This window comes from Hetaerina americana, unplaced genomic scaffold (genome assembly GCF_022747635.1).
Source record: "Hetaerina americana unplaced genomic scaffold, ioHetAmer1.1.p SCAF_38, whole genome shotgun sequence".
Lineage (NCBI taxonomy): Eukaryota > Metazoa > Arthropoda > Insecta > Odonata > Calopterygidae > Hetaerina > Hetaerina americana.
Window position 1 is genome coordinate 3151129 of NW_027286963.1, and position 24061 is coordinate 3175189.

The window sequence follows — 24061 nt, forward strand, 5'->3', positions numbered from 1 at the left end:
CGCTACGACATTGCCCGCCATTCCTCACAACAGTGGTCCCCTCTTCATCCCACCTCCCTTCCCCTCCACTTGCACCATTCAATTCACCCCTCCGCGTAAAATCTCACTCACGAACTCCCCTTCCCCCCCTCCCGCTCTCCCCCCCATTCCACTCACTCCCTTTCCGATAAGACGATGAGACAGGGAGGCGGGGGACAGTATTTATTCTCCCCTTGGTGCGCCGGTTGGGTCAGTGGTGCTCTGTGGCATGCCGACCAACAACGCTCGGCGATTCGGTCCACGAGGTTCGTGTTGTGCATCTTCGGAAGACTATGCGTGGGCTCCGGACATCCTTCCCGATTTGGGGTGTCCTGATGGACCTCCTCGTGGCGTCCCTGGCGTCCGGCGCCGACGCCAGTGACTTCGACCCTTGGGATGAGCCAGCGTGGATGCCCGAGGGTGGGGGCATAGCCGGCCCGCCGTTTCAGCCGATTCCCCGCAACGTCTCCTCCGACGGCTGCTTGACGGATTCCGTTGCCTACGTTTACTCCGTGGACCTCCTGCCCACTTGGGCTCGTCAAAGTAAGAAAATAGACACACTCCCCCTTTCCCCACGCTGAGGGGAACGGAAAAACTTGCGCTCTTCCCCCCCCACCCTCAATTTTTGATTATCAATTGGGTTTTGATTTTTCCTTACAAGATACATAGTTATTTTTTTCCATTCCCATCTGAAAAATATCCTTAAGAACGACAGTAGAATGGGATAAAGTTTCTTTGAAAAGTGCGGAAATGGGACTTAAAAGTTGAACTTTTGTTATCCTGAATGGTTTTTAATGCACATGCATGATTTGACGCAAGTGATTGAATGCTTCTCCTATATGATTTAGGTGAATTGTTAAGGTAACTGAAGACTTAGCAAATATCGCTATTTCTTGACGTCTTCCTCCGTAGTGGAACTTGTATAAGAGGGAGAGAAATTGATATTTTTGGGGAAATTCAAATGAAAGGCCAAGAAGATGACTTCCTCTAGGATAAAGAGACGAAGAGAAGTTCCCGATTGACCTAGAGGATAACGTGAGAATATTTGCATTCAAATTGACGCGATAAATTTTTTTCCGAAAATTCGTGGTCACTTGTACGAAATAGATATCGATCTGTTAGTGATGAGGATAATAGAGTTTCCTGGTATATTTATTCGGGAAGTAATTAAAACGAACAAAATATAGAAGTTTTGGCGTTTCAAAAAAATCAACTGCGATTAATATTGTTTTCAGTGCTATCGCGTGTGTATATTTTGAAAGATATCCTTACCAACGCGTTTGTTTTATCATAAGTTTTCATCGGTCCTTTTAGCATCGACGTATACAAGTATAATGTACCTAATTTCTGGCTGGTTTTACGCTTAATGTGCTCTCTTACAAAAAAAACGATAGTGATTTATTTGAAAACTTTTAGTTATGAAACTGTGGGGGATATCGAATTGAGTTCTCGGAAAGTGCGAATGGAGATGAAGGGTAATGTAGGGTAAGTTTGAGGGGAGGAATACAATTGCACTCATCGAATTCAAAGGTTTAGCTGTCAAGGTCATAGTAATGAGTGCTCGGGGACCGAAGACTGCTTTAGGATTGCCCGCGGCGACGTAGTATCTGCACCAGGAAAGAATAGCCCGACGTGGAAGTGGATGATTGACGAGTTTTTTTAAATTTTTCCATTGAAACTGGAATCATTGTTAGGAAGATTGGAGATGTGTGATGCGTTGAAATTCATAATATTTTTCCTCCTGATTAGTTTGAAGCTTTATCTCTTTCGAAGTCATACTCGGGATATATTTAAATTCCTCCGTGAACGATGACGCGTGGTAATATATTTTAGCGTAAATATTTTCAGAATATACCCACAGGTTTTTAAGAACTCAAAATTATTAATGAAACATTTACATGAATGTGAAAATACGTTGGCCTGAAATATAAAAAAAAACTTTATTTCATTTTACACTTATTCAATAATTCTTTATAAATGAACATGACCTGGGGAAAATGATCATAATTGAAGTTATTCTTTTATAAAACTAACCAGTTTGCGATTAACGGTAAAGATAAGCTTGTGATGTGCGGTTTAATTGAGATTTTTTGCTAATTTTGCACTTTAACAATGTAATTTATACTTTCTCGAGTATAATTTAGTTCAAGTGAGTACATAACATTAAATTCTACAGTGGGTGGAATTCCTAAACGTATTTCCTATCCATGGGCCATCGCAGTAATTCCAGGTTATGTATATTTCTTCTGAATATTTCACAGCTTAAATTGTAGGAGTCCATTATCAGATTTTCAATCTGCTCCTCTCCATTTAGCAAATGCGTAAGAATAATCAGGGGTACCGAGAGAGACAAATAGGGAACTATTTCAATTAAATATGCGAATTTATGTTTTTATATTGAATCTTAAATATTCGATTCCTTTAACCCGAGTGATTATAAAATTTTGTTTTCATGTTCGCTGAAAATATTCTCTGATCTCAAAACTTTTCCGAGATTCGTGCTCAGATTTAAATGATATTTGACCGCTTGAAAAAATATGGTAGTGTAGTGGGTGATTTAGCTTTTGCTTCTCAGTTTAAGCGTGAGATATGCGCCATCTGCCCCGTAAAATAAGGCCATACCCGAGTGTCTCTCATAGCGTTCACTATAGGTACATACCGGTCGGCCTATTCCGAAAGGGTACATGTTCTGCTGTATGTCAACGCTGTTTTTGAGGAGGAGGGTGTGGGAGCATACGTGAAAGAAGGAATTCAGAGGTTCAACTTATCTGCTCGTCTAAATGCGCTGGAGTAAAATTGTGCCAAGGTTTTCTTTGTCTGGCGTGACTGGTGGAAGCGTTGGTTGCATTCGACACGTGCTTTGGCAATAGCTGTTGACTTCTCGCCGGAACGAGTTTTTCTCTTTTATTTGAAAGGACTAGAGTCAAAAAGAGGTGGTGCACTTGCACGGAGACAAGGTCGGCGTTTAAATGAATAAATAAGTCCACGGTCGAAAAAAACTCGTGGTGTTTCGCGTGATGGCAGCAAAGGTGTGCCCAGGTGGATGTTTGTTGTTGAGGCTTACTTACAAGGGCCTCTCGAGAGGAAAACAAAGAGGAATGAGACATATCGGGGACGCAAAAGGCGCTTATTGGTTTAACTAGTACTGAGATCCCCCAGTCCCCCCCATTTGGAATATAATTATCGTATAATGCTTTTATTTTTCCGAACTTCGATTCGGGTATTACCAATTAAAGGCTAGAACCTGTATGATACTTTTCTGTGCCTTTACCAGATTTATATCTTTACGTCAAATGCTTGTAACAAGATACTTGGTTTGTAGAACAAAATACATAGTTAATAGTGGTTTTTATGGGAGGCGACCGACAGCTAAGGCCATTTGCGTCATTATGGATGGATGGGAAAGGAAGGGTGGAGAGAAACCCGGCGTCGGCATTAGCCTACTCTTGTCGGCCGGCGCCAAGGTGTCCGCAGTTTAACATCCCACCCGACGGAAGTCGTACTCGCTCAAAGTGCTCTCCGCGAAGCACCACAAGAAGGGATCGGGATAGCACTGAAAAATATTTGTTGTCTCCAGGATTCGAACCCGGGCCCTCTCGGTGGGAAGCTCAAAATTCATTGGTATAATATATTTTTATTGAATTTTCGATGTTAGAAAATCTAATACCATGCTTAAAATGTCAAATGGTGATGTAATACGATAAATTTGTGACATATAGTATGCTTTCACTTTTGGATAGTCATCATCTTCTAAAGGCGGAGCCTTATCGTTTGCAGCAATTGGTTTCTTTCCTTTGCCATTCTTTTCAGTTCATTTCAGGTTGTTACTCTCATAGTAATTTTTATGATATCATCTATAAATTTCTTTCTTGACCTTCCTCTTCCCTCTTTTTCCTATTATTTTCCCATCCATTATATTTCCCAGGAAGTTTTTATGTCTTAGAACATGTCCCAAAAATTTGATTTTCCTTTTTTCCATATCTTTTTGGATAGTGGGAAGTGCCAAATGACCGTAGCAGTCTGCGGAGTCAAAGAAATCTACCCTAACTACTACTAATAATCCCACCATGCTTTTCATTTTGGGTTCACTATCCCTTCTTCGTATATTTTCACTTAATTTTTAGAGTTCAGTGTCTGGAGTTATTTTCCATATTGCCTAAGTAAACTGATTCATCAAAAAACATTTATTTAAATAGACCAACAACTTTTCCAGGTCCACGGCAGCACTACTGCAAATATTTTGTAATATCATTCGAATCCTTTTTTTCATATTTGATTAATGTTCATATACATTGCATAAAATAGGCGTGGAGAAGGATGGAAAAAATTAAATGGACAGAAAGGAAAACAAGCAAAGAAGTGGCTTAGGCATGGTGGGGAAAGAGAGGGGAATGTTTGGAGAAATACAAAGGAGGCAGGAAAGATGTATTCGGTGTGTTTTGATAGGTGATGGAGTATTAAAGACTGTTATACATAGAGAGGAGAACGTTAGGTAAGCGAGGAAAGGGAGGATAAAAGGACAGGCATATACATAGAAGGTAATGAAGGGAGGAGTGAAGTATACGGAATTCAAGAGACTCTTGCTGTAATTTCGGATGTCAGATTCTGTTTTGTTAGAAGAGACAAGTTTACTGTTCGCGTTTTACCGTATAGTCTGTATTCATCGAAAACGTAGATTAACGAGTGGAATACCCGGAATAATAATAATATTAGTTTATTTTATGCACTAGAATTGATTTTGTGGCACGAGACTGGGTTAAATAACTTTGAGACTGATATATTAATTTTTTTATCAGTATGCTCGCCATAGGAAGAAAGCAGGACGAAGAAAGAGCCCTTGGCAATATTTTTGTCGAGTTTCATAAAAGAAGGATTGTTCATTTACATGGTTGATTTTTTTATATGAGATATGCATAAACGGGAGCAGAATGTTTTCAAGTTCCCAAGTGAATTACTTCTTGGACCATGAAAAGTAAGGAAAAATACATTTCCTTTTTCTGTTTTCCGCTTTTATTTATCCAACAGGGAGGAAATCGTGGAGTTTACTTATGCATTCACTTTCCTTGTTGTAAATTCTGAAAAAAAGGAGTGGTTAATTGATTTTTTATTTGCGTGCGCTCTAAAGTTGAAGATCCTTGGAAAACGGTTTGGACGAATTTTATCAAATCCTAAGAGTAATTACCAACTTTTTTCTTCAAATAATTAGCACTACATTTTCGATTAGTTATTTTCCAAGCTTAAAAAGCTCGAAACATGCTTCCCTTTTATAATTATTCTTTTTTTTATTTCGAGGCCTAGTTTTGTGTAGAGAATAAGTCGCTCTGCAAAGTGCAGGCCTTGACCCATCTATCGATGCTGGGCAAGTGGCGGTCCTAAAGGGGGATAATCCTTAGGAGGCTCCCGCCAAGATAGATTTTTTTTTTTCGGTTCCAATAATTTCGTCTAGATTACCAGGCAACCGACCGAGTGCTTTTTAACTGTCATAACGTCGGACTGTCGGACGTCAAGGGATACGAGTTCGAATTTCAGCCATGGAAAATTATTTTCACTGGGTGAATTTCCGGAATTTCAGTGCATTATTTCGTTAAAGCAACCTCTGCGGCATTATAAATATGCCGTTCGTTGTATTTATATGCACTTTTTAAATACCGCAACGCACTATATACTAAGTACATGATTTAATTTCCGGGGAACAGCAGGTATTCCAGAATTAGTTTCTGATGCCTGGGTAGCATTTATTTTTAATTTATTGAAACCAAAAATATATCTCTCAAAGGGGTGGAGGCATGGGTTCCATGATCACCTCCACCCTTGGGATCTGTCTCTTTTTACTAGTGTTGTCGCTGCTTTTTAAATTCTCATCCAAAGCATTTCCCAAAGACATGGACTATCTCTGCAGCCGTCTTCATGTTCTCCTGCCCATCTTCCGGGAGTTGATTGCGTTGATTCCGCTGGCGCCGCCAGCTATATAGTTTCTCGGTGCCGACAACGGGCATCCTAGCCTCACTCCCCATCCTCCTCCCTTCATACGCAGCTCCGGGTGCCATTCTTATCCCAAGTGGCGCAGATGAACCCCAACAGGCACTTGCCTCCCGAGACTAATTACAACCTACTTACATGGGAAGAAATAAAAATAAACGAAATTTATTAATTTTTAATGATTGATGTAATTTTTGAGAAATAGGAAGGTTGTGTTAAACGTTTAAATGGGATGGGCAAAACTAGATCAGGTGATACAGTTGAACTCCTTGGGTGATTTTTTGGATTATGGTGGAAGAAGTTGGGACTTAAGAAGAAGAATCACGTAAAGCAAAAGAGCTTTCGCAAGGAGGAGGGAATTGATGATAGGGATGTTGAGTAAGGATGTTAACTGACGTTCATATTTGTACTTGTTTGTAAAAATCCGCTCCCTATCGTCTTTCCTTTCTTGTTAGGTTGAGATTCCATATATTATTCCTAGTTATAAGTTTCTTCTTCTCGCAAACCACACTTTCACTTCAGCCATGTTTCTTTCTTCAACGCCATGCGTTTCTGATGTACAATGATCGGTAAAGGTGAGACTTCACTCACCGGGACGGTTTATACTTAGCCGTTCGGGCGGTCAATGAACATTTCTTGATGTTAAGGAAAGGCTCTTCAAAATATGGAGCGTGGTCTTTCTCCAAAATATGATCGTTGGAGCAGGATGATAGGTCGATAGATTTGGAGGTTTTGGCAATGCGGATGTGGAGAAGGATAGAAAAGGTGAAGTGGAAAGAACGGAAAACAAACGAGGATGTGCAAGGCGTGGTGAAAGGGGGGGAGATTGAATTGTTGGGAGAAGTCAATAGGAGGCAAGGAAGATGGATTCAGGCGATTCTGAATGGCGATGAGATGCTGAAGACAGTGATAGAGGGGAGAATGTCTGGCACGCGAGGTTGGGGTAGGAAAAGCATGGGAATGTTTGGCGGAATGAGGGGGGGAAAGGTAGGATGCGGTGTTAAAGGATTTATCGTGGTGTCGGTTGCCAGGGTGTATTTTGTCAGAAATGCAGGCTTGCTCAGTCGTTTTACATTTGTCTTCCTGAGACTGTTAACTTACTAATGTTAATAATAATTGATTAAATTATCTTCATGTTGTTCATAATTCTCTTTTCTATCATCTCTATCTGTTATCTTACTTCTCATAGAGTGAGTGAGTGATCGCACCTTTAGCGTCGCTCTGATTGGCCTCACCCAGGCCACGCGTTTATTGTTCACCGTTTGACTTTTTTGTTATTATGGTATTTAACCTTCTGGAGAAAAGAACCCACAAGCAGGAATTTCCCTTCGATTTCAATCGAGCGACAAAGCGGGATAATTATCATACATCCAGCGGTCAATTTCAAAAGAATAAGAGAATCAGGGCATATGGCAGACTGTTTATTAACGATTCCCCTGTTAATCAACCGGGGACGTGGGCGGTCAAAAGGTAATGGTTGTCGGTGCCCAGGTTCGATGATGTTCCGCTCGCATTCCGGGTGTAGAGACTCAATTGGTTTCTGGGTGATATGAGATAGTGTTTATGCTTGACTGAAGGTTGTACTTGCGGGCGTATCCAAAGTAATTATTCTACATCTTATGGTGGATATTTTATGGATGCAAACCATACATTTCTTAGTTCCATCCAGCACGACACAACCTAACACCCTAAAATATAATAAACCCTTCGTCAATTCAGCATACTCTCTGCTTCCCTTAATTCCGACTTACATGTCCATCCTCTTATTCTTTCCACACATTACTTTCCATTCTTTCCACCTTCCACCTGTATATTAACGTTCTCTCGTCTGTAATGCAATCCTCAACATCCCATCGCCTATCAAAATGCTTGGCATCCACATTTCCTGACCCCTTAAGATTATTTCCAACATCCCTCTCTTCTCCTATTTCACCATGCCCGGTGCTTTTCCATTAGTTTTCCTTTTCGTCCATTTCAACTCTTCTATCCTCCAAATCTACTTATGAAGAGCCTCCAATGTAAATCTATCGCTTTAATTCAACTGAAAATTTCATTAATGAATAATATTTAAATCTATGAAAATGTCTCGTTTTGTTCATGAAGGATAGAATAAGGATCAAATAATTTAATAGCGTTTTACCGTTCAGACACGTTGGAGTAGGTTCAGCTCAATTAGGAAAAACCAGCTCAATAGTATTTTATGTTAATTTATCAAATAAACTGTCACAATTCACAGGGCAATACGAGCGAAAGTAGCCTCTGGCTGATAGCATACGAGACCTATTTTTCTCTGGGATAGACCTATTTACGCCACTGGCTCTCCGAGTTACTCGAATCAATCAAAGAAAGATCTCTCATCCAGTGGTCCATGGTGCGTTTTGCTCATCTTTGTTTTTCAGAGTAGGTACCCTTGCCAATCCGTCGATTTTTTCCGATGTTAACGAATTACGTAACTGTATTTGGCGTCACTTTGTGGAGTAACTTCGTGGATCATGATGAAATAACAAGTAACTTAGTGTTTCCACATCTAATAATTTTTTTTCGACCTGGTTTTCTTTGCATCACAACATCTATGATGATCTACACGCAATATTATCTTATGATGGTGTGATGCGACGAAACAATATAAATAATATTTCTGTCATATGATTGGTTTACTTCAGTTCTACATTCTTCTCTAAAACATGTTAAATTCCATCACCACCTGATATCCTCAATGTTCTGCGTCCTTCTTAAATTGTCCTTCGTACTTTTATTGTTTCTTGGTCTTCCTTGACCAGATCTTACCTTCAATGTTCCTTTAATGTTTCTAACCAGTACATTGTGCCTCAAGGTGTATCCGATTCTTCCAGATTTTATCTGCTGAAGTTCTCTCCATTTGATTCTTTCCTTTTCTGCTATTCCATATTCCTTTCTCGTTCCTTACTTTTTCTGTTCGTTTATTCTTCAGCATTCTTCTCTGTAGCCATGTTTCTAAGGCTTCTATTCTTCCCTGGATCACTTTTCCCATGCTCCATATTTCTGATCCGTAGGGAGCCTTGCTCCATACGAACGTTTCGACCAAATGCTTCCTAGATTGCTCCTCAGGTGTTTGTTGAAGATAGAAGTCTCCTCTTCTTAGCTTGAGCTATCAGTCTCTCGATCTTGGTCGAACTTCTCCCAACCCAACTTGTACGTTCTACGTACTACTGCCCAGATAGATCAAGGAAGAAGGGTTCTACTCTTTCTAGTTTCACTTCTCGAATGTATGTATCTGCCTTCAGATTCTCTCTTCCACACGCAAGGATTTAGTTTCCTTCTTGTTAAATGTTCATACCATTGAAACCTTGATCGTAAAAAACAAATGTATGTGGAAATTTTATGTTATTCGGTGATTTCATGATAGTGTAGACCTAATTCGCTATCTGAGATTGAAACAGGGAGGAGCGCAGTCATGGATTTGTTTCGGTCTTCTATCGCCTCCGCCAACCATAACGCGATTTTTCTCCCCATCACAATTGTCGATCACGACTACCTGCTTCTTCAGCAATTGATGGTCATGCTGAGAATCGCATTAGGATGTCTCCGCAGCGGAAAATTAAAACAATGGTAATAGTTAAATAATTTTTCGTTATTCATCGACTTATCGTGAAGGCTAAGATAAACGTTAAAGTTGGAGGTCGTAAACTAAAGCAGATGGAACAGTTAAACTGTATCGGAAGTGTTCTGGACGAAGATGGTCAAAAGTAGCAGGGACAAAAGGATAAGAATTGCGTTGGACAAAGAAGCTTTCACAAGGAGGAGGGAATTAATGGCAGGGCCGTTCAAGTAAGGATGTTAAGAACAAGTTCGTCAACACTTGAATATGGAGAGTAGTTAAGTACGGTATGGGTATTTGTTCGTAGAGACAAGATAACAGGCGTGGAGTTCGTTTTTTGAAATTTGGGTCCGTAGAATTGGAAAAAAGGTGAAATGGACGCAAAAGAAAACAAACGAAGGATTACTAGGTGGAATTTCGACTTCTTGCTTTTCAAGTTTTAGCTTGCACGTTATTGGATAAATTTCTTACTGCATCCTAATGAGCAATTATTTGTTAGATAATAGTATATGTATTTGCATGCGTGTAAAATGAAAGGATTTTTGCATGAATTTATGCGCTACTGTGGGTATGGGTATGCATGTATGTGTTGGTTTTTAATGTGGTTTTGTTCCCTGTTACGGATGGTGACCAAACACCCCCCGCCACACGCCCTTGCGGCGGCTTGCGGGGTATTGTGTAGATGTAGGTATGGCGAGGAAGGAGAATGTCTCAAAGGATGATGGGAGAAATCCAAAGGAGGCAAGAGAAGTGGACGCATAGCTTCTTTTGATGTTGATGGATGATGTAGATAGGGATGTGAAGATAGGGTAGGATAGGTAGGGGAAGGAAGAAGAGAATAGGCACGCTGGACGGAATCAAGGGAAATACAAAGCATGCGGAATAGGAGGAGGATCTATTGTATAGTGCGGGGTGTTCGGCTGTTTCTTGTTTGACTTAGAAGTGTGGTTGTAGTTAGTCTTATACTCATCGTTAAGCGGTTTACATCCAAAAACTACCTTTACAAAAAATCGACTTATCTAATTGACGAGGTTGAGGCGCGCGAGTTATGGGAATATCCAAGATTGTTCACGACACAGGCCTGCGAGGATATGTCACTCGTCAGCAAGTCAAAGGTCATCGGGTCCCACGCCTCACTGGATAGGAGAGCGTGTTGGACTATATTTCTGCGTTCACGGCCGTGGACTGTCTCTCCGGTTTGCGCTGTTTCGCTGATGTGAGGGGACAGACGACGTGGGGAAGGGTGTGTAGTATACAAGTATGCGTTTGAGTGTGGGTGTGTTGGGGAAAAAAAAGAATGCTCTGACCTGGATTAATAAGTCATTAAGGCTTTCCTTCCAAGACTCGTTTGGTGCCTTCGGAGGGCGGACACGTGGGCGGGGATGAAGGCAGGAGAGTGGGGAAATGAGCAGGGGAGGGTTGGGCTGTCGTCGCCCATGGAGAGAGGGAGGGAGAGGTGGAAGGGGGTGAAACGATAGCTCAATGGAGGGAGAAGTCGTCGGATTTCGTCTGGACCGCTGGGCTGAGGGTGGGGGTAGAAGGGAGTAGGGGGAGGGTGTGTGTGTGTGTGTGAAGGGGTGGGTATTAGTTAAATTTTCCACCGATTATCCAGTCTCGAAAAAAAGGAACGTGAAAATGGGCGGCGCCATTTAGCGAATAGCAGTTTTTTTTTGTTTTGGCGCGGGCACAATCGTGAGCCCTCCCGGGTTCAGCGCCTGTTCCTAAATGAACGAGTTGAACAGAACGTCGAAGATGCGGGAAAAACCTATGATTCGTGACAACTATTTTAAAAATTTAACCACGGTGGTGCCAGTTTGGAATCCGTGGAAATTCAATTTGAAGACGGAGGAATACCAGCTAATTTTCCAGAAAAAAACGTTAATTTCAGGGAAAAACTAGTGTCAACGAATGCTTAGGTGTCATCTTCAGGTGCCTTCACAATATTTTGTGGTTATAATCAGTACTATATGGAGGCAAGGTAACTACAAATTTGCGGAAATATAGTTATTTTTGATAGAACTAAAATCGGTGGTCGGTAAATCCGGTGGTACTTGAGAAATTGGGTGAAGGTAGAAGCACAGGCATCAGATGAAAAATTTCGTTACCCACAGAAGTTGTCACATGAAGGAGGGAATTGATGATATGATATTATCTAGTTCTACCCGTAATAAAGTTTGTGTGGAAAATTATCTAGCTTTCCTCCGATTCCTCAAATGCGTCATAACTCTCGTCAAAAGTCCGATACAAATACAAGAAGTATCTTTGATTAAATCAATTTTTTGTCACCTAATGCAAACAGAGGCCATTCTTGAGTTGAATAGTAATAATACACAAGTAAATTATCGTACTCTGTATTTAGAGAATAAACGACAGAGAAGATATGAATGCCATGGCTAATGAAGGAAAAATAGTGCAGGTCCCAATGTAAAGATATCAAGTGTGTGTGTGTGTGTTGACTTAGAATTGGAAGAGTGAGTTTGAGGTTAAAACCAGGATCGGCTTTGGAAAAGTATCCTTTAATAGTAAGAAAATTTTATTGCGCAACAATCTGGATCTAGAACTGAGGAATAAATTAGGCAAATGCTCTGTGTGTGATGTTCTGATGTTCGTGCGTGAAGCATGGATGTTGGAGAAGACGGTGAGAAAAGGAAAGGATCGAGTCTGTTGAGATGTGGGCGTTGAGAAGGTTGGAAAGAGAGAGATTAGTGGACAAAATAGGAAATGAAGAGGATTTATTTAACTTTAGCAAGGCTAAAATACTTTTGAACGCTCTTCAGAAAAGGAATTGGACATGTGATAAGAGGGAAGGGTATACCGGCAATACCTGGGGAATGGTTGAGGGGGAACAAAAATTAGGAGGAGGAGGAGACAGAAATTTATATGCAGATGATATGAAGGGGAGAGGAGAACAAGTAGACCACAAAATAAGCCTGGGACAAGAGTGGATAGGGGTGATGGACGAGACCTACCACTGGGCAGAACCAAGTAGAGCGATAATGATGATTCCTTAAATTTATGTAATTGAATAACTTGTTAACATAATGTGGAAAACATAAAAACTTTGTTGTAATAACAATGACTCGAATAGCGTCTGGAGTCTTAGGATTAATTTGATTCGTGAGATAACTCATGCAATATAATATTGACTTTCAACATCACTCTTTTCTTTGGGTTTCCCAAGGTGACTGGCACCTCTTAAAAGCGTTGGGATAGATATCACAGTCAACAGCCGGTGACGGAAAAGGACGGGTTTTTCATTGTCACTGAGGGTAATGTCGATGACAACGTAGCGAAGGTGTCAAAATTGTAACGAGTTTACATTTTCCCAGCGCGAGAAAGCATATGCAATAAATGTCGTTTCATCATCAATCGATAATGACCACTAAAGTAGTTAGTTAGTTGATTGTCGGATGGAAGTCGTCACTTTGAGTTAGTCACGAGATAAAAAGCCTCGGTTTCCATTTCCGGATAGTAGCCCAGGGGTGGAATCGAAAGTGAGAAAAGAAAGCGTTTAATCTCGGAATAAACCCGATGTCAAATGTGATGGATTTTACCATATTGGATATTTGACCTTGCCAGATGCCAATGTTTCTCTGCGCCCTTAAATTCCCATGCAACGATACTTGGCCTCCGATTTTAGCTACAAATAAAATAAAGTGTATTTTATGGAACCAGTATTTTCAGAGAGGTTATTTTTAAAATTCAATTAATATTCTTCATGATGACTGATAGATTGAAGAATTCCGTGAAAGATCAACGTAAATATTCTAATTTACGGGCATTTCGGTCGCATAAAAGTTCGCAAAGGACGTTTTTATTTTAAAATCGTGGCTTAGATGTTCGTGTTGAGAAGATTAATTTTGTTTGTAATTCTTAACCCCGTGGAGGACCCTTAACACCATGACCTCAATCATTCTCAAATGAGTCATTGCCATTATTGAATAGTCTCTCATTAAATTATATTTTTTTTACAATTATGGCACTGAAAAAACCAGTGCATTCATACGGCGATGAAGAATTCAAATTATCTCGTGGAAAACAGAACAGGGAAAATTAATACCACCATGCAAACAGCGTGAGTGGAGGGGACAAGCCAAATGCGTACTTAAATGAAGGTCGATTTCAATTACATGAAGATAATCGTTGTACAATAAATATGACCACAGTGGCTATTCGCATGAGTGGTAGAATTTTGACTTCAGCCTTCTCTATTCACCCGCCCGAAATGAATTACTTTTGAGACGATTATAACTAAAGGGACACGAGCAGTTTATTATTTCTCATCTAAGAACCAAAGATTAGGATGAATATTAATTAGACCTCAGCGCGCGAAAACTGACTGATTAGATAAGACTTGTCTCGTACAACCGCTCCTCTAATGTGACGGCCGTGCGTAAACACTGAGCTGTTTTCAATGGGTCATTGGGATTGAATAAGCGTAAAAATAGCCACTTCCATTGATGGAAGTGGCAGCGCGGCAGATTTTCTAAATGGACCGAGGGTCGTGACGTACTTGTTTTCCTCGTAAGGCAGACCGGGGGGGGGGGAGAGGGGATGAAGATATAGCTGCCCATCTAACCAAGGAAGGTGGGGAGAGGGGAGGAATTCGGCGGTCGCTTCAAATTCCCAATGGTTATGCATGACGCATACGATGATTCCGCCACCAGCAACAGTATTTCAAGCCTCATTTTTGTTTCACCGCACCTGTCAATTCTTCTTTCTATTCTCTCTTAATTCCCTCACACCACAAAATAGCTTATCTGTAATGGGAAGAGTTCACCCCAGCCGTACTCTTATAAATGAGCAAAGGATGGGTGGGGGAAATTGGAGAAAATACAAGCGGTAAATCGATAAAAATTATAAAATTAAATAATTAACTGAAAATAAGACCAACAATAAATACAGTAAAAAACTGAAAATAATTGAAATATTTAAATACCGCAAACGGTTAGAACAATGAAATGGAGGACTGCAAATAAACCACGTACTATCTAGCTTGGATATACTATACAGCATTGATCTATGCTAGTCTCAAGCACTTAAACGCACGTAGTAAAATTTAGAATAATACAAAAATTTTTTTGAATACTAAAAAAGTGAAAATTAATCACGCATTCTCTAGCTTGGATGTACTATGCAGCAGTGATCCTTGCTAGTCGCATACACTCTCACTCTATCAGGGTTTACGAGAGGTTTCCCTCTGCGTCAGGGGCCCACCAATCACACGTATTGAAATAAAATTAAGAAATATAATAAACGAAAAATGATCACGCACTCTCTAGCTCGGATTTACTATATAGCAGTGATCCTTGCCAGTCACAAGCACTCACCTTCAATCAGGGCTTAGGAGAGGTTCCCTCTGCGCCAGTGGCCCGTCAGTCACACGTATAATAATAAAGGCAAAATAATCACGCACTCTCTAGCTTGGATGTACTAAGCAGCATTGATCCTTGCTAGTCGCATACACTCCCACTCTATCAGGGCTTACGAGAGGTTTTTCCCCCACCCATCCTTTGCCCATTTATAAGAGTACGGCTGGGGTGAACTCTTCCCATTATATTTATACGGCCGTAGTTACCGTTCGCTTTGTATATAGCTTATCTGTTTTACGTCCTTCGTTTTTCCTATTTACGTGCTTGTCTCTTAGTCTTCCTCGTGAAATATTCCCTTCTATAATGTTCCCAACTAATCCATTCTGCCTCAAGGTGTGTTTCCAATCCATTCAAAGTTCTTCTTTGCCGTAGTGTTCTCTCCATATTGTAATTCATTCTTCTGCGCTTCAATACATGTACTTCTACGTTCTTCGCTCTGTCTTTCCATTTATCCTAATCTTCGGCATTATCCTCTTCAACACCAAGTTTCTAAGGTTTCTATCATTTGCTGGTCCACTTTTCGCCATACAGATAGAGATCGCCATAGATAATGGAATATTAAGGAATGAGTCGCAACGTCCAGTGAAGGGAAATAAGGGTTCATATTAGTAGTTATTAGGAGAGGCGACCGACAGCCGAGGTCATTTGCGCCATTAGGGATGGATGGGAAAGGATGACGGGTGGTGAGAAACTACTCTTAACGAAAGGCGCCAAAGGGTCCGCAGCATGACGTCCCACCCACGGACGGACGTAGTCCACCAAGCACCCTCCATAGGAAGTGCCCTCCACAAAGCACCTCAAGTAGGGATCGTGATACCACTGAAAAATATCTGCGAACGCCGGGATACGGACCCGAGCCCTTTGGGTGGGAAGCCAATATGTTAGCCACCGCACTATCCGGATCCCCCATAAGGGTTCGTTTAACCAATTTTATGCAATCGCGAGGATAAAAATGCGATAGAAAATTTTCAAATTATAGCTATAATCGGATTCCTGAAGTGTTTAGATTGCCGTGTCCTCATCGAAACATAAACCACGAGAGGACATCATTTCCGAATCGGGTACTGGAAGCGGGATTAAGTGCCGGTTAACGTCCGATAACGCTAGGAGGAAAAGGTGTTTTGGATCAAGGGTAGTCTGGTATGTAATCACCCCCTGTCGAACACCCTAGTGGTGGTTAGAAGGGTAGTAAATATAACTAAAACTTTATCCACCCAAGGCTTGACAGTTGGTGTCAACAAACAATTTGTTGGAACGCCGTAAAAAAACCCAATAAATCAGTGATTAACGAACGAAAGAATTATTAATTTCCAAAGAAGTCTTCATCTTTATTCTCCAAAGATTTCATCATCTTCTGGTGCATGTAATATATTCATAAACATGGCTGTAAATAAATTCGTTAACTAGTGGAATATTGAAATGTAATGATATGCTGAAGACCGTGAGAGGAGGGGGAATGTTGGGAAAGAGGGAAGGAGACAGGACGAATGTGGGCTTTGGAGGCAAACAGAAATCACGAATAAATGCAGAAATAAATGGGAAGTTCCCACTTTACTTAGAAATAAATAATTTCTAGGGACTGTGAAAAACATATATTTTAAAATAATTTCAGTACCCTGATTGATTGAGAAGAATATTGTTCCAGTTACACCAAATCAGACTTTAAAATCTGCGCAATTGGGTCATAATGTGTTATCTATTATTTTCAGGTTTACGACTACATTAAATAGCGTCAAGGATGATGTTGGATTTGGTAGAGTGGAATTCGCTCCTGGTATTTTTCTCATTTATTTTAAATGTCATCATCTGGTTTCTCCCTGAAGTAGTTCAGGTATCCAGATAATCGTGCTGCTTCGGATTTCGGATAGGTGCTATTCCAAGGCATTCCCCGAATTTTAATGAAGGGGTCTCCGATCAGTAGTTCGGCGATATCCTAAGCAGGCTTCTATGCCGCATTTATGAATAAAAATTAACGATTATGTTCAAGTCTCAATGTTTTCTATCAGTGTCGTCATGGATTTTGGGAAATAATGTTGGCTCTTCATGAGCGAGAACTTCGCGTATTATGAATAATAAGAACTGGGCCTTAATAAATTTTTGGCAACTTTTCTACATCTGCATTGTACCCTGCAAGCCACCACTAGGGTGTGCGGCAGGGGGACACTCAACACCGGGAATGAAATGTAAAAAAATCAAGATTTTCTAAATTGGTATCTCCTAAAGTACGCAGTGTTAGCCGTAATTAGGTGGACCACGGTAGTTAAATACGAAATACTTATGTACGCATGCGTGAGGAGTTGTTCGTAACAAGGAGGACAGTAACTAAAGCTAGATGTGATGAAGACAAGGTAATAGGCTATTTAGAATTAAAAGAAAAATACTTTTTTTCCCTTCCGAGCGCGGCCGGATACAGTTATTCTGATCCCTTATCGTTGGTGGGAAAAATGACATCTTAAATATGTTCTACAATGAATCTCTCAAATTTTATTGACCTTATCTCTCGTATCGCGCAGTGCGATAGGTCAATAATACATGCTCAGCATCTTCGCATAAGAGACCTCCTTCCAATTTATGCAAGAGATTTAATCTGTAATTTAACCTTCGCTCCGTGAGTGATTCCCAGCCTAGTTCCTTGAATAATCTTGATGAGTTACGCAGTTTATTATGACAGCGTTCGTTACATGGCACGCTTTTATGGTAGTAATGTCCAATCATTAATTCACAAGACTCTCCTGGAGTTGAATCTGCTTGTTTTTTTGGCCGGGTGATTGATATGTAAATCACACGGTGATCAATCATTCAATCAAACATTCTTCTCAATGCATCCCTGATGACACTCTTGATATTGTCGTAGAAGCGTGGAGTCCTAGTTCTGCGAAGCTCGCTGAAGGTCTTGATGTTTTTAAGTATGGGACATATCTGAATTACTACAGTTAACCACGTCACTAACGTATTGAAATCATGACGACATGTGAAAATAATCCTTTTGAAGGCCTGAATTCATTGACCTAAATCTCGGAGAAATTAGAAAAAAACAGTATGGCCGAAACCTTTGGAAAATATGACCTAATTGTTTTATTGACGTAAGTTATATAACACTCTAATACCCAGTGATGCCATATTATGATTGGCATAGATTTCTTCGAACACTGTTGCGAAGTTAATATTGATATTATGTCACTGGAATAGTGCAAAACGGAATGTGTGCCACGAACGCTAAAATGGCAGCTTTGGTAACTACTTCTTCGCATCAATACCTTCGTATTTCACTAGTTGAACTATTATTCTCATGATTTCGGTGAAATATAAATGCTTCACGAAGTAAATACATAGGCCATAATGAATACGTTTCGCTTCGTGTATTTCACACAGTGTGTGAATATGAATAGCTGGACAAAAATTGCGAATAAACATTTATCCTCCTGTCCATGATTGAAATTAAGCCTACATTAATGTAAGAAAATATGACCAAAAACTAGAATTATTTTGATTGAAATATTCTCTGCAATCGCACGAGTCGAAATTACGTGCAAAAATATCATGTCCTATAAATTTAAAATTTAGGAGGCAAATAAAATGGCGTCCTCTGCTAATCAGAGTTCGGTAAACCATTCGCCTGTACTGCTCTTTTAATTCTTATGATATTTCATCCTTTGCTTTCAAATGTGACTTATAAAAACACACGTTTTTACTTTTATTGGCAGCAGTGTACCGGCTTAGGGTACATCTTCCCCCATTATTCCAAGAATGTTTTTATTCGTTTTCCTTTCCTTTTTCATTTTCTTCGCTCCATTCCACATCAATAATTCAGAAGGTCTCCAATCTATGTTTATCCTCTTGCCTCAAAAACCAAGTGTCTGAGCTATGAAATTATAACGCAAAAGATGAAATATATTATATGCCCTGCCTTCTTCGGATTTCTCCCAGCAGCCTTCTTATCTGTCCCTTACTTTACCTAAATCTGGTATTCTTTCCTCTCTGTACGCAAGGGGCAGATGAAAAAAATCATATTATTCAAAAACTTAGGTGCAACATCCTGTAAAAGTTCCAAGAAACTGCGGGAGATGCTGTGATAGTAAATTTGGCGGAGTTATCAGCTAATATGCATTAAAATGCAACAATTTCAGAGTGTAAAAATCATTCGCCTTGACCGGGATTCGAACCAGGATCCCTCGGATGTTCGAGCGAGTGCTTAGATTTTGCCCTCTGAAATTTTTGCATATTAATGCTTATATGCAGATGACTCCGTCAAAATTTACTGTCACGGCATCTCCCGCAGTTTCTTGGAATTTGTCAAAGGTAAAACACCCCTAGTATTTTAAGTTGGCTTAAACCCTGTGGATTTTGGCGTATTGCGCACGACTACGAATGCCTGTGACATTGTATGGTACGTGCCATGTACGGTATTTCGTCACAACATCTTGCTCCTTTAAAGCCCGCATAATTCCAGAGTAATAGGGCTCGCCTCCATAGCTTGAAAGGCTAAAATCGAGGGATCCGGGTTCGAATCCCGGTCAAGACGTATGATTTTTACACTCTGAAATTGTTGCATTGTAATCCTGTAAGAGGGTCAGTATGGGAAGGCAGTCATGATTTCCCTGAGTGGGAAATTTTCTTGATCTTGAATATACCCTGAAAATCGCTAAAATTGTGTGTGAGTGGCAGGGAGTGCTAGGATATCTTTTATTACGTAAATCCAGCTGAATGAAATGTGTTCTCTTATTAGAAACGTCTCGTATTATGATTTTGCATGTAATAGTTTTTGTGGTACTAGATCTTATTATTTTTGGTTTTTGATCACACATTGTACTAGGATGGACTATATATGTAAGCCTGTCTAATTTTATCACTGTGGCCTAATCTGAAGTAATGGTGTGGGGATCCAATCATTCCCTCGGTAGAAAAATTTTACTGCAAAGCCGTAGGAAATTATTTAGCTCGCCTGTTGTCTTCGTATTTCGAGATTATCCCGTGCTATTTTTTCTGCGGGTGTTTGAGAACTTTCTTCTTTAACTATGTGAAAGATGAAGCAAGTCGTCTTTGAATTTAATCGAATTACTTGATTATAAATTTTATCGATGTATTTCACCACACGTGCAATATGAAATGGCCATTCTCGTGCAATATCATTTCCAAAAGTCTGTACGCAGTCACCGACGCCGAGTAGTGTGAGAGTAGTGATAAAGTTTGTTATATTATTAGGTAATCTACCTGTTAAGGTTGGTTTGTGGATGGACCCAGCTACAAAATAAATATTTTGTGACTCCTAACAAAACACAAAATCCAGTATCCTACTCTACATCAGGTCCCTCTTCATCTCTGAGTACTTTCTTCCTCCCTTCATCCCGTCCAACATTCCTACCCTGTTCCTTCCCTTTCTTCGTTTGCCTAACATTCTCCCCTCTATCACAGTCTTCAACATCCCACTGCCGGTCAAAACCCCCTTCATCCACTTTTCCTGCCTCCATAGGATTTCTCCCAACAAACCCCTCTCTTCGCCCACCATACCAAGTACTTCCTCATTTGTTTTCTTCTCTGTCCATTTCACCATCTCCATTCTTCTTCAAACCCGCATTTCAAAAGCCTCCATTCTACGTATATCCTCCTGCTTCAATGACCACGTTTCCGCGCCGTACATAGCTGTGCTCCAAATCAAAGTTTTTACGAGTCTTTTCTTAATATCCTTACTCAACGTCCCTCTCGTCAACTTTCTCGTAACGTTGGTTATATTGGAGTTAAATCGTTGGAAAACAGTTGCGGAGGTTAAGCTGTCGCAGTCCAAGGGCCTTCCAGCCAATTCAGTGCAGACACGGAACAGAAATGAAAGATGCATTGTGATTTTCGTGCGATGTTTCCGGTGCAATATTTTTATCTAGAGGTACTACTCTTTTCCCTTGGTCTTCTAATTGTAGAGATTGATTTGTCTAATATATGAGGACCGAGTGCGTTTCAATACACTGCATTATCACTGTCGTAAGTTTTGTGAGTAATCACTGAATTACCGAGACGACCTCTCCTGGGTGAAATCTATGCGTGGAGTATGTGGACAAGCTAACAACAAATTAGGCTTTATTACAAGTGTGTTGGGGAAATGTGATCTGTCGCTGGTTAGGCCTTATTTAGAATATGCTGCAAGTATATTGGATCCTCACGAAGTTGGATTGATTGCCAAATTGGATCGTATACAGCGTAGAGGAGTTAGATTTGTGAAACGTTGTTATGATAAACTTAGTAGCGTATCAAAATTATTAGAGGAGCTAGGCTGAGAATCACTCACCGAGCGAAGGTTATATTACCGATGGAAGCTCTTGTATTAATTTGAAGGGCGTCACTTAAGCGTTGATGTTGATAATGTATTATTACCCACATAGCACTACGGTATGGGAGATCATGCCAATAAAATTAGAGATATAAGTGCAGAACAGATAGATTTGAGATTTCATTTTTTCCACGAATGATCAGTGATCAGAATAACGTATTCTGACCACGCTAGGGGGGGAGGGGAGGAGTATAATTGGTCAAAAGTAGTCTGGTGTGTAAGCACCCTCTGTCACTTATCCTATTGGTGGCTAGCGAAGTGCTCAATAATACTGATACAAAATGCTAACCAAGTGAAAAGGAGAGAGACATTCTACTAACAATTAGCTCTCATCATCAAGTATTTCAATCCTAAGATTGGTTTACTGCAACCCTCCATTCTTCCCTATTTCGTGTTAATTACTTCGCCCTCTGATAGGTTCCCTGTTTTACGTCCTTTGTAATTTGTCCTATGTACTTGTCTCTTGGCCTTCCTCGCGGAATCTTTGCTTCAATTTTTCCTTCTTTATGTTTCTAACTAATCCATTGTGCCTCAAGGTATGTCCAATCTATCTAGTTTTTCTTTGCCGTAGAGCTCTCCGATAACTCTGCAGACCAGACTAATTTAATTTAAATAAAAAAATCCGCGGATTTGTAAATAATTACACGATTTTCCATTATTTAATTTATTTTTATCGATATTATATTTAATAATATTGATTATTTTATGCGTGGGCAAGTAAGTAGCTTTATTAATTTAAAATTCTGCATCACCGAGAGTTTAGGACATGTGAAAACATTCGTTAAGTTGACTTTCAATGTCTTGAGGACACTCAAGGCTGGAGTAGTTTTTTCCTCTTTGCTCCAAATCTTCGTGGTTGCGCCAAATATTTTGTCAGATGGTATTATCCAAATCCAGTTCGCTTTACATACGCAGTGCCGTGCGTGGTCGGAGGAGGAGAGGGAGGCGCCGGCGCCAATTTTCCCTACCCGTGACTTCGTGACCATGACCCTAAAAATAATCCGTCGCCGTTGGAGCATGAGTGTCTCATCAATCCCGTCACTCGGGCTGTTGATGTTAAGTGGCGACATGCGATTGCTTGTGCCACGCACTCGTGTGCTCGCCTTGTTCATTGATGGACGACCGAAGGTTTGTTCACGTGCTTCGCGACCTCGGCCGTGGAATAGGGCACGCAGGGTATGGGGGTACGGGGAACATGTGATGCCGGAAAAAGTAATTTTTAATTTAGAGCTTACCGTCAGCTTAAGGCTTCATACATTGACGGACACCTACCGTGTATACTCGTGTATAGGTCGATCTCGTGTGCAGGCCGTCCTCGAAGAGAAGGCAAAAAGGAAGTTTTTGGAAGGGACCTGTTGCAAAGGTTGAAAATTTTAAAATTGTTGAAGTTTTTCAGTTATCTCCTCTCTAATCAGTTTTAAACATTTTTAGACGGGTTTTAAGCTCTCTCTAGGCTTTGTATTCCACTCTGCTATCTCTATTCATCTAGAAACATAAAGGATTATTTCCCCATGTTTGTCTCTTGCTGTCTCCTTTTAATTTAATATACATGATCCTTTTTCCTATCCAGGTTGGTTTTTCTAATATCGCTCCATAAAATCCTATGCATTGGATAATTACTTATAAATAATATAAACGACATTGTTATATAAACAATAGTGGGCGATGAAATATTTTGCGTTGTGTAAACGAAACTTTTTTTGCATTCCCAAAGGGGCATAACACGACACAAAGAAGAAACTCGTAGTCCCGGGGTTGTGGAAGTAATCGTGTAAGAGCTTGGAAACAGCCGTTACGGAATTGGGGATATGACCTCTCTCCCGGCTTAGAAAATATGGATTATGATGATGATTTTAAAGGAGATGTAATGAGTCATAAATGTGAAGTCTATAAGTGATTCCTGCCACGTATCCGTTCCAATGGAAGGGTTGCCGATTACCTGAAATTGGTATCAATGACATCGCTATATTTTCAAATTGATTGAAATATGCATATGTGAGCAACTTTTTCATGGAAAGACGGAATGATGTATCATCAATAATGGAGAAAGGTTACACATACATATAATTATGAATTACTTATATCCTTTTTCTATAGCTGTATTTTATGCTTCTGGGAAAACCGTTTCAAAAAGGGGAACATTTTTCTATTTTCAAAACTGTCAAGTTGCAGAAACTCATGTACTGAGAAGCATAGGGAAATGTGGAAATAATAATAATATTCATAACCTGAAACGCATTTCAGTTATCACTCTGATTCAAGCGAAAGAACCCTAATTTCGGCATTGATTCCAAATTTTTTCACGGTTTCGCCTTACATTATAACCCCATAAGACTTTTGACTGTTAACTATGCTCTTTTGTAAGTTCAGTAAACATTTTTAAATAGACTGTACATTAAAAAATAGCCCCGGTTTAACGACTCTCGTCTCTCTGATACTGATTAGGTTAAATTCTTAAAAAAAAATGGTCTATGTCGGTTGACTAAGTCGGGTGGGCTTTCCCGATATACAAAAGGACGCTGTTTCGAATCCCTATCAGGGCATGGACATTAAATTTATTTTAAATTTATTAAAGTTAACTCTGCTGGTACTGCCTGAAAGCAAGCCTTTTGGTTTTGATTTCAGAAGCAGAGAGGCTAACAGATACGTTCGGAGTGATAAAAAACAATTAATATTTGAAATTATTTTGTTAGCATAACAGTCGATAACCATTCATCAGCTGACTTCTAGGAATGATCAGATAAAAGATGATGATATTCGAAGTGAATGATCCATCACAAACCTAATGATAGGAGT

The 24061-nt window shown here is 40.1% G+C and overlaps 1 protein-coding gene across 1 annotated transcript in view; it reads left to right on the forward strand.

Moving 5' to 3' along the window:
• Positions 1 to 311: 311 nt before the first annotated feature.
• Positions 312 to 24061, forward strand: part of LOC139691553 (O-acyltransferase like protein-like) — a 48277-nt gene continuing 24527 nt past the window's right edge. Inside the window, exon 1 of the mRNA XM_071589426.1 lies at positions 312 to 561. Coding sequence (XP_071445527.1) covers positions 312 to 561 — 250 coding nt within the window. The remainder of the gene's footprint in view (positions 562 to 24061) is intronic.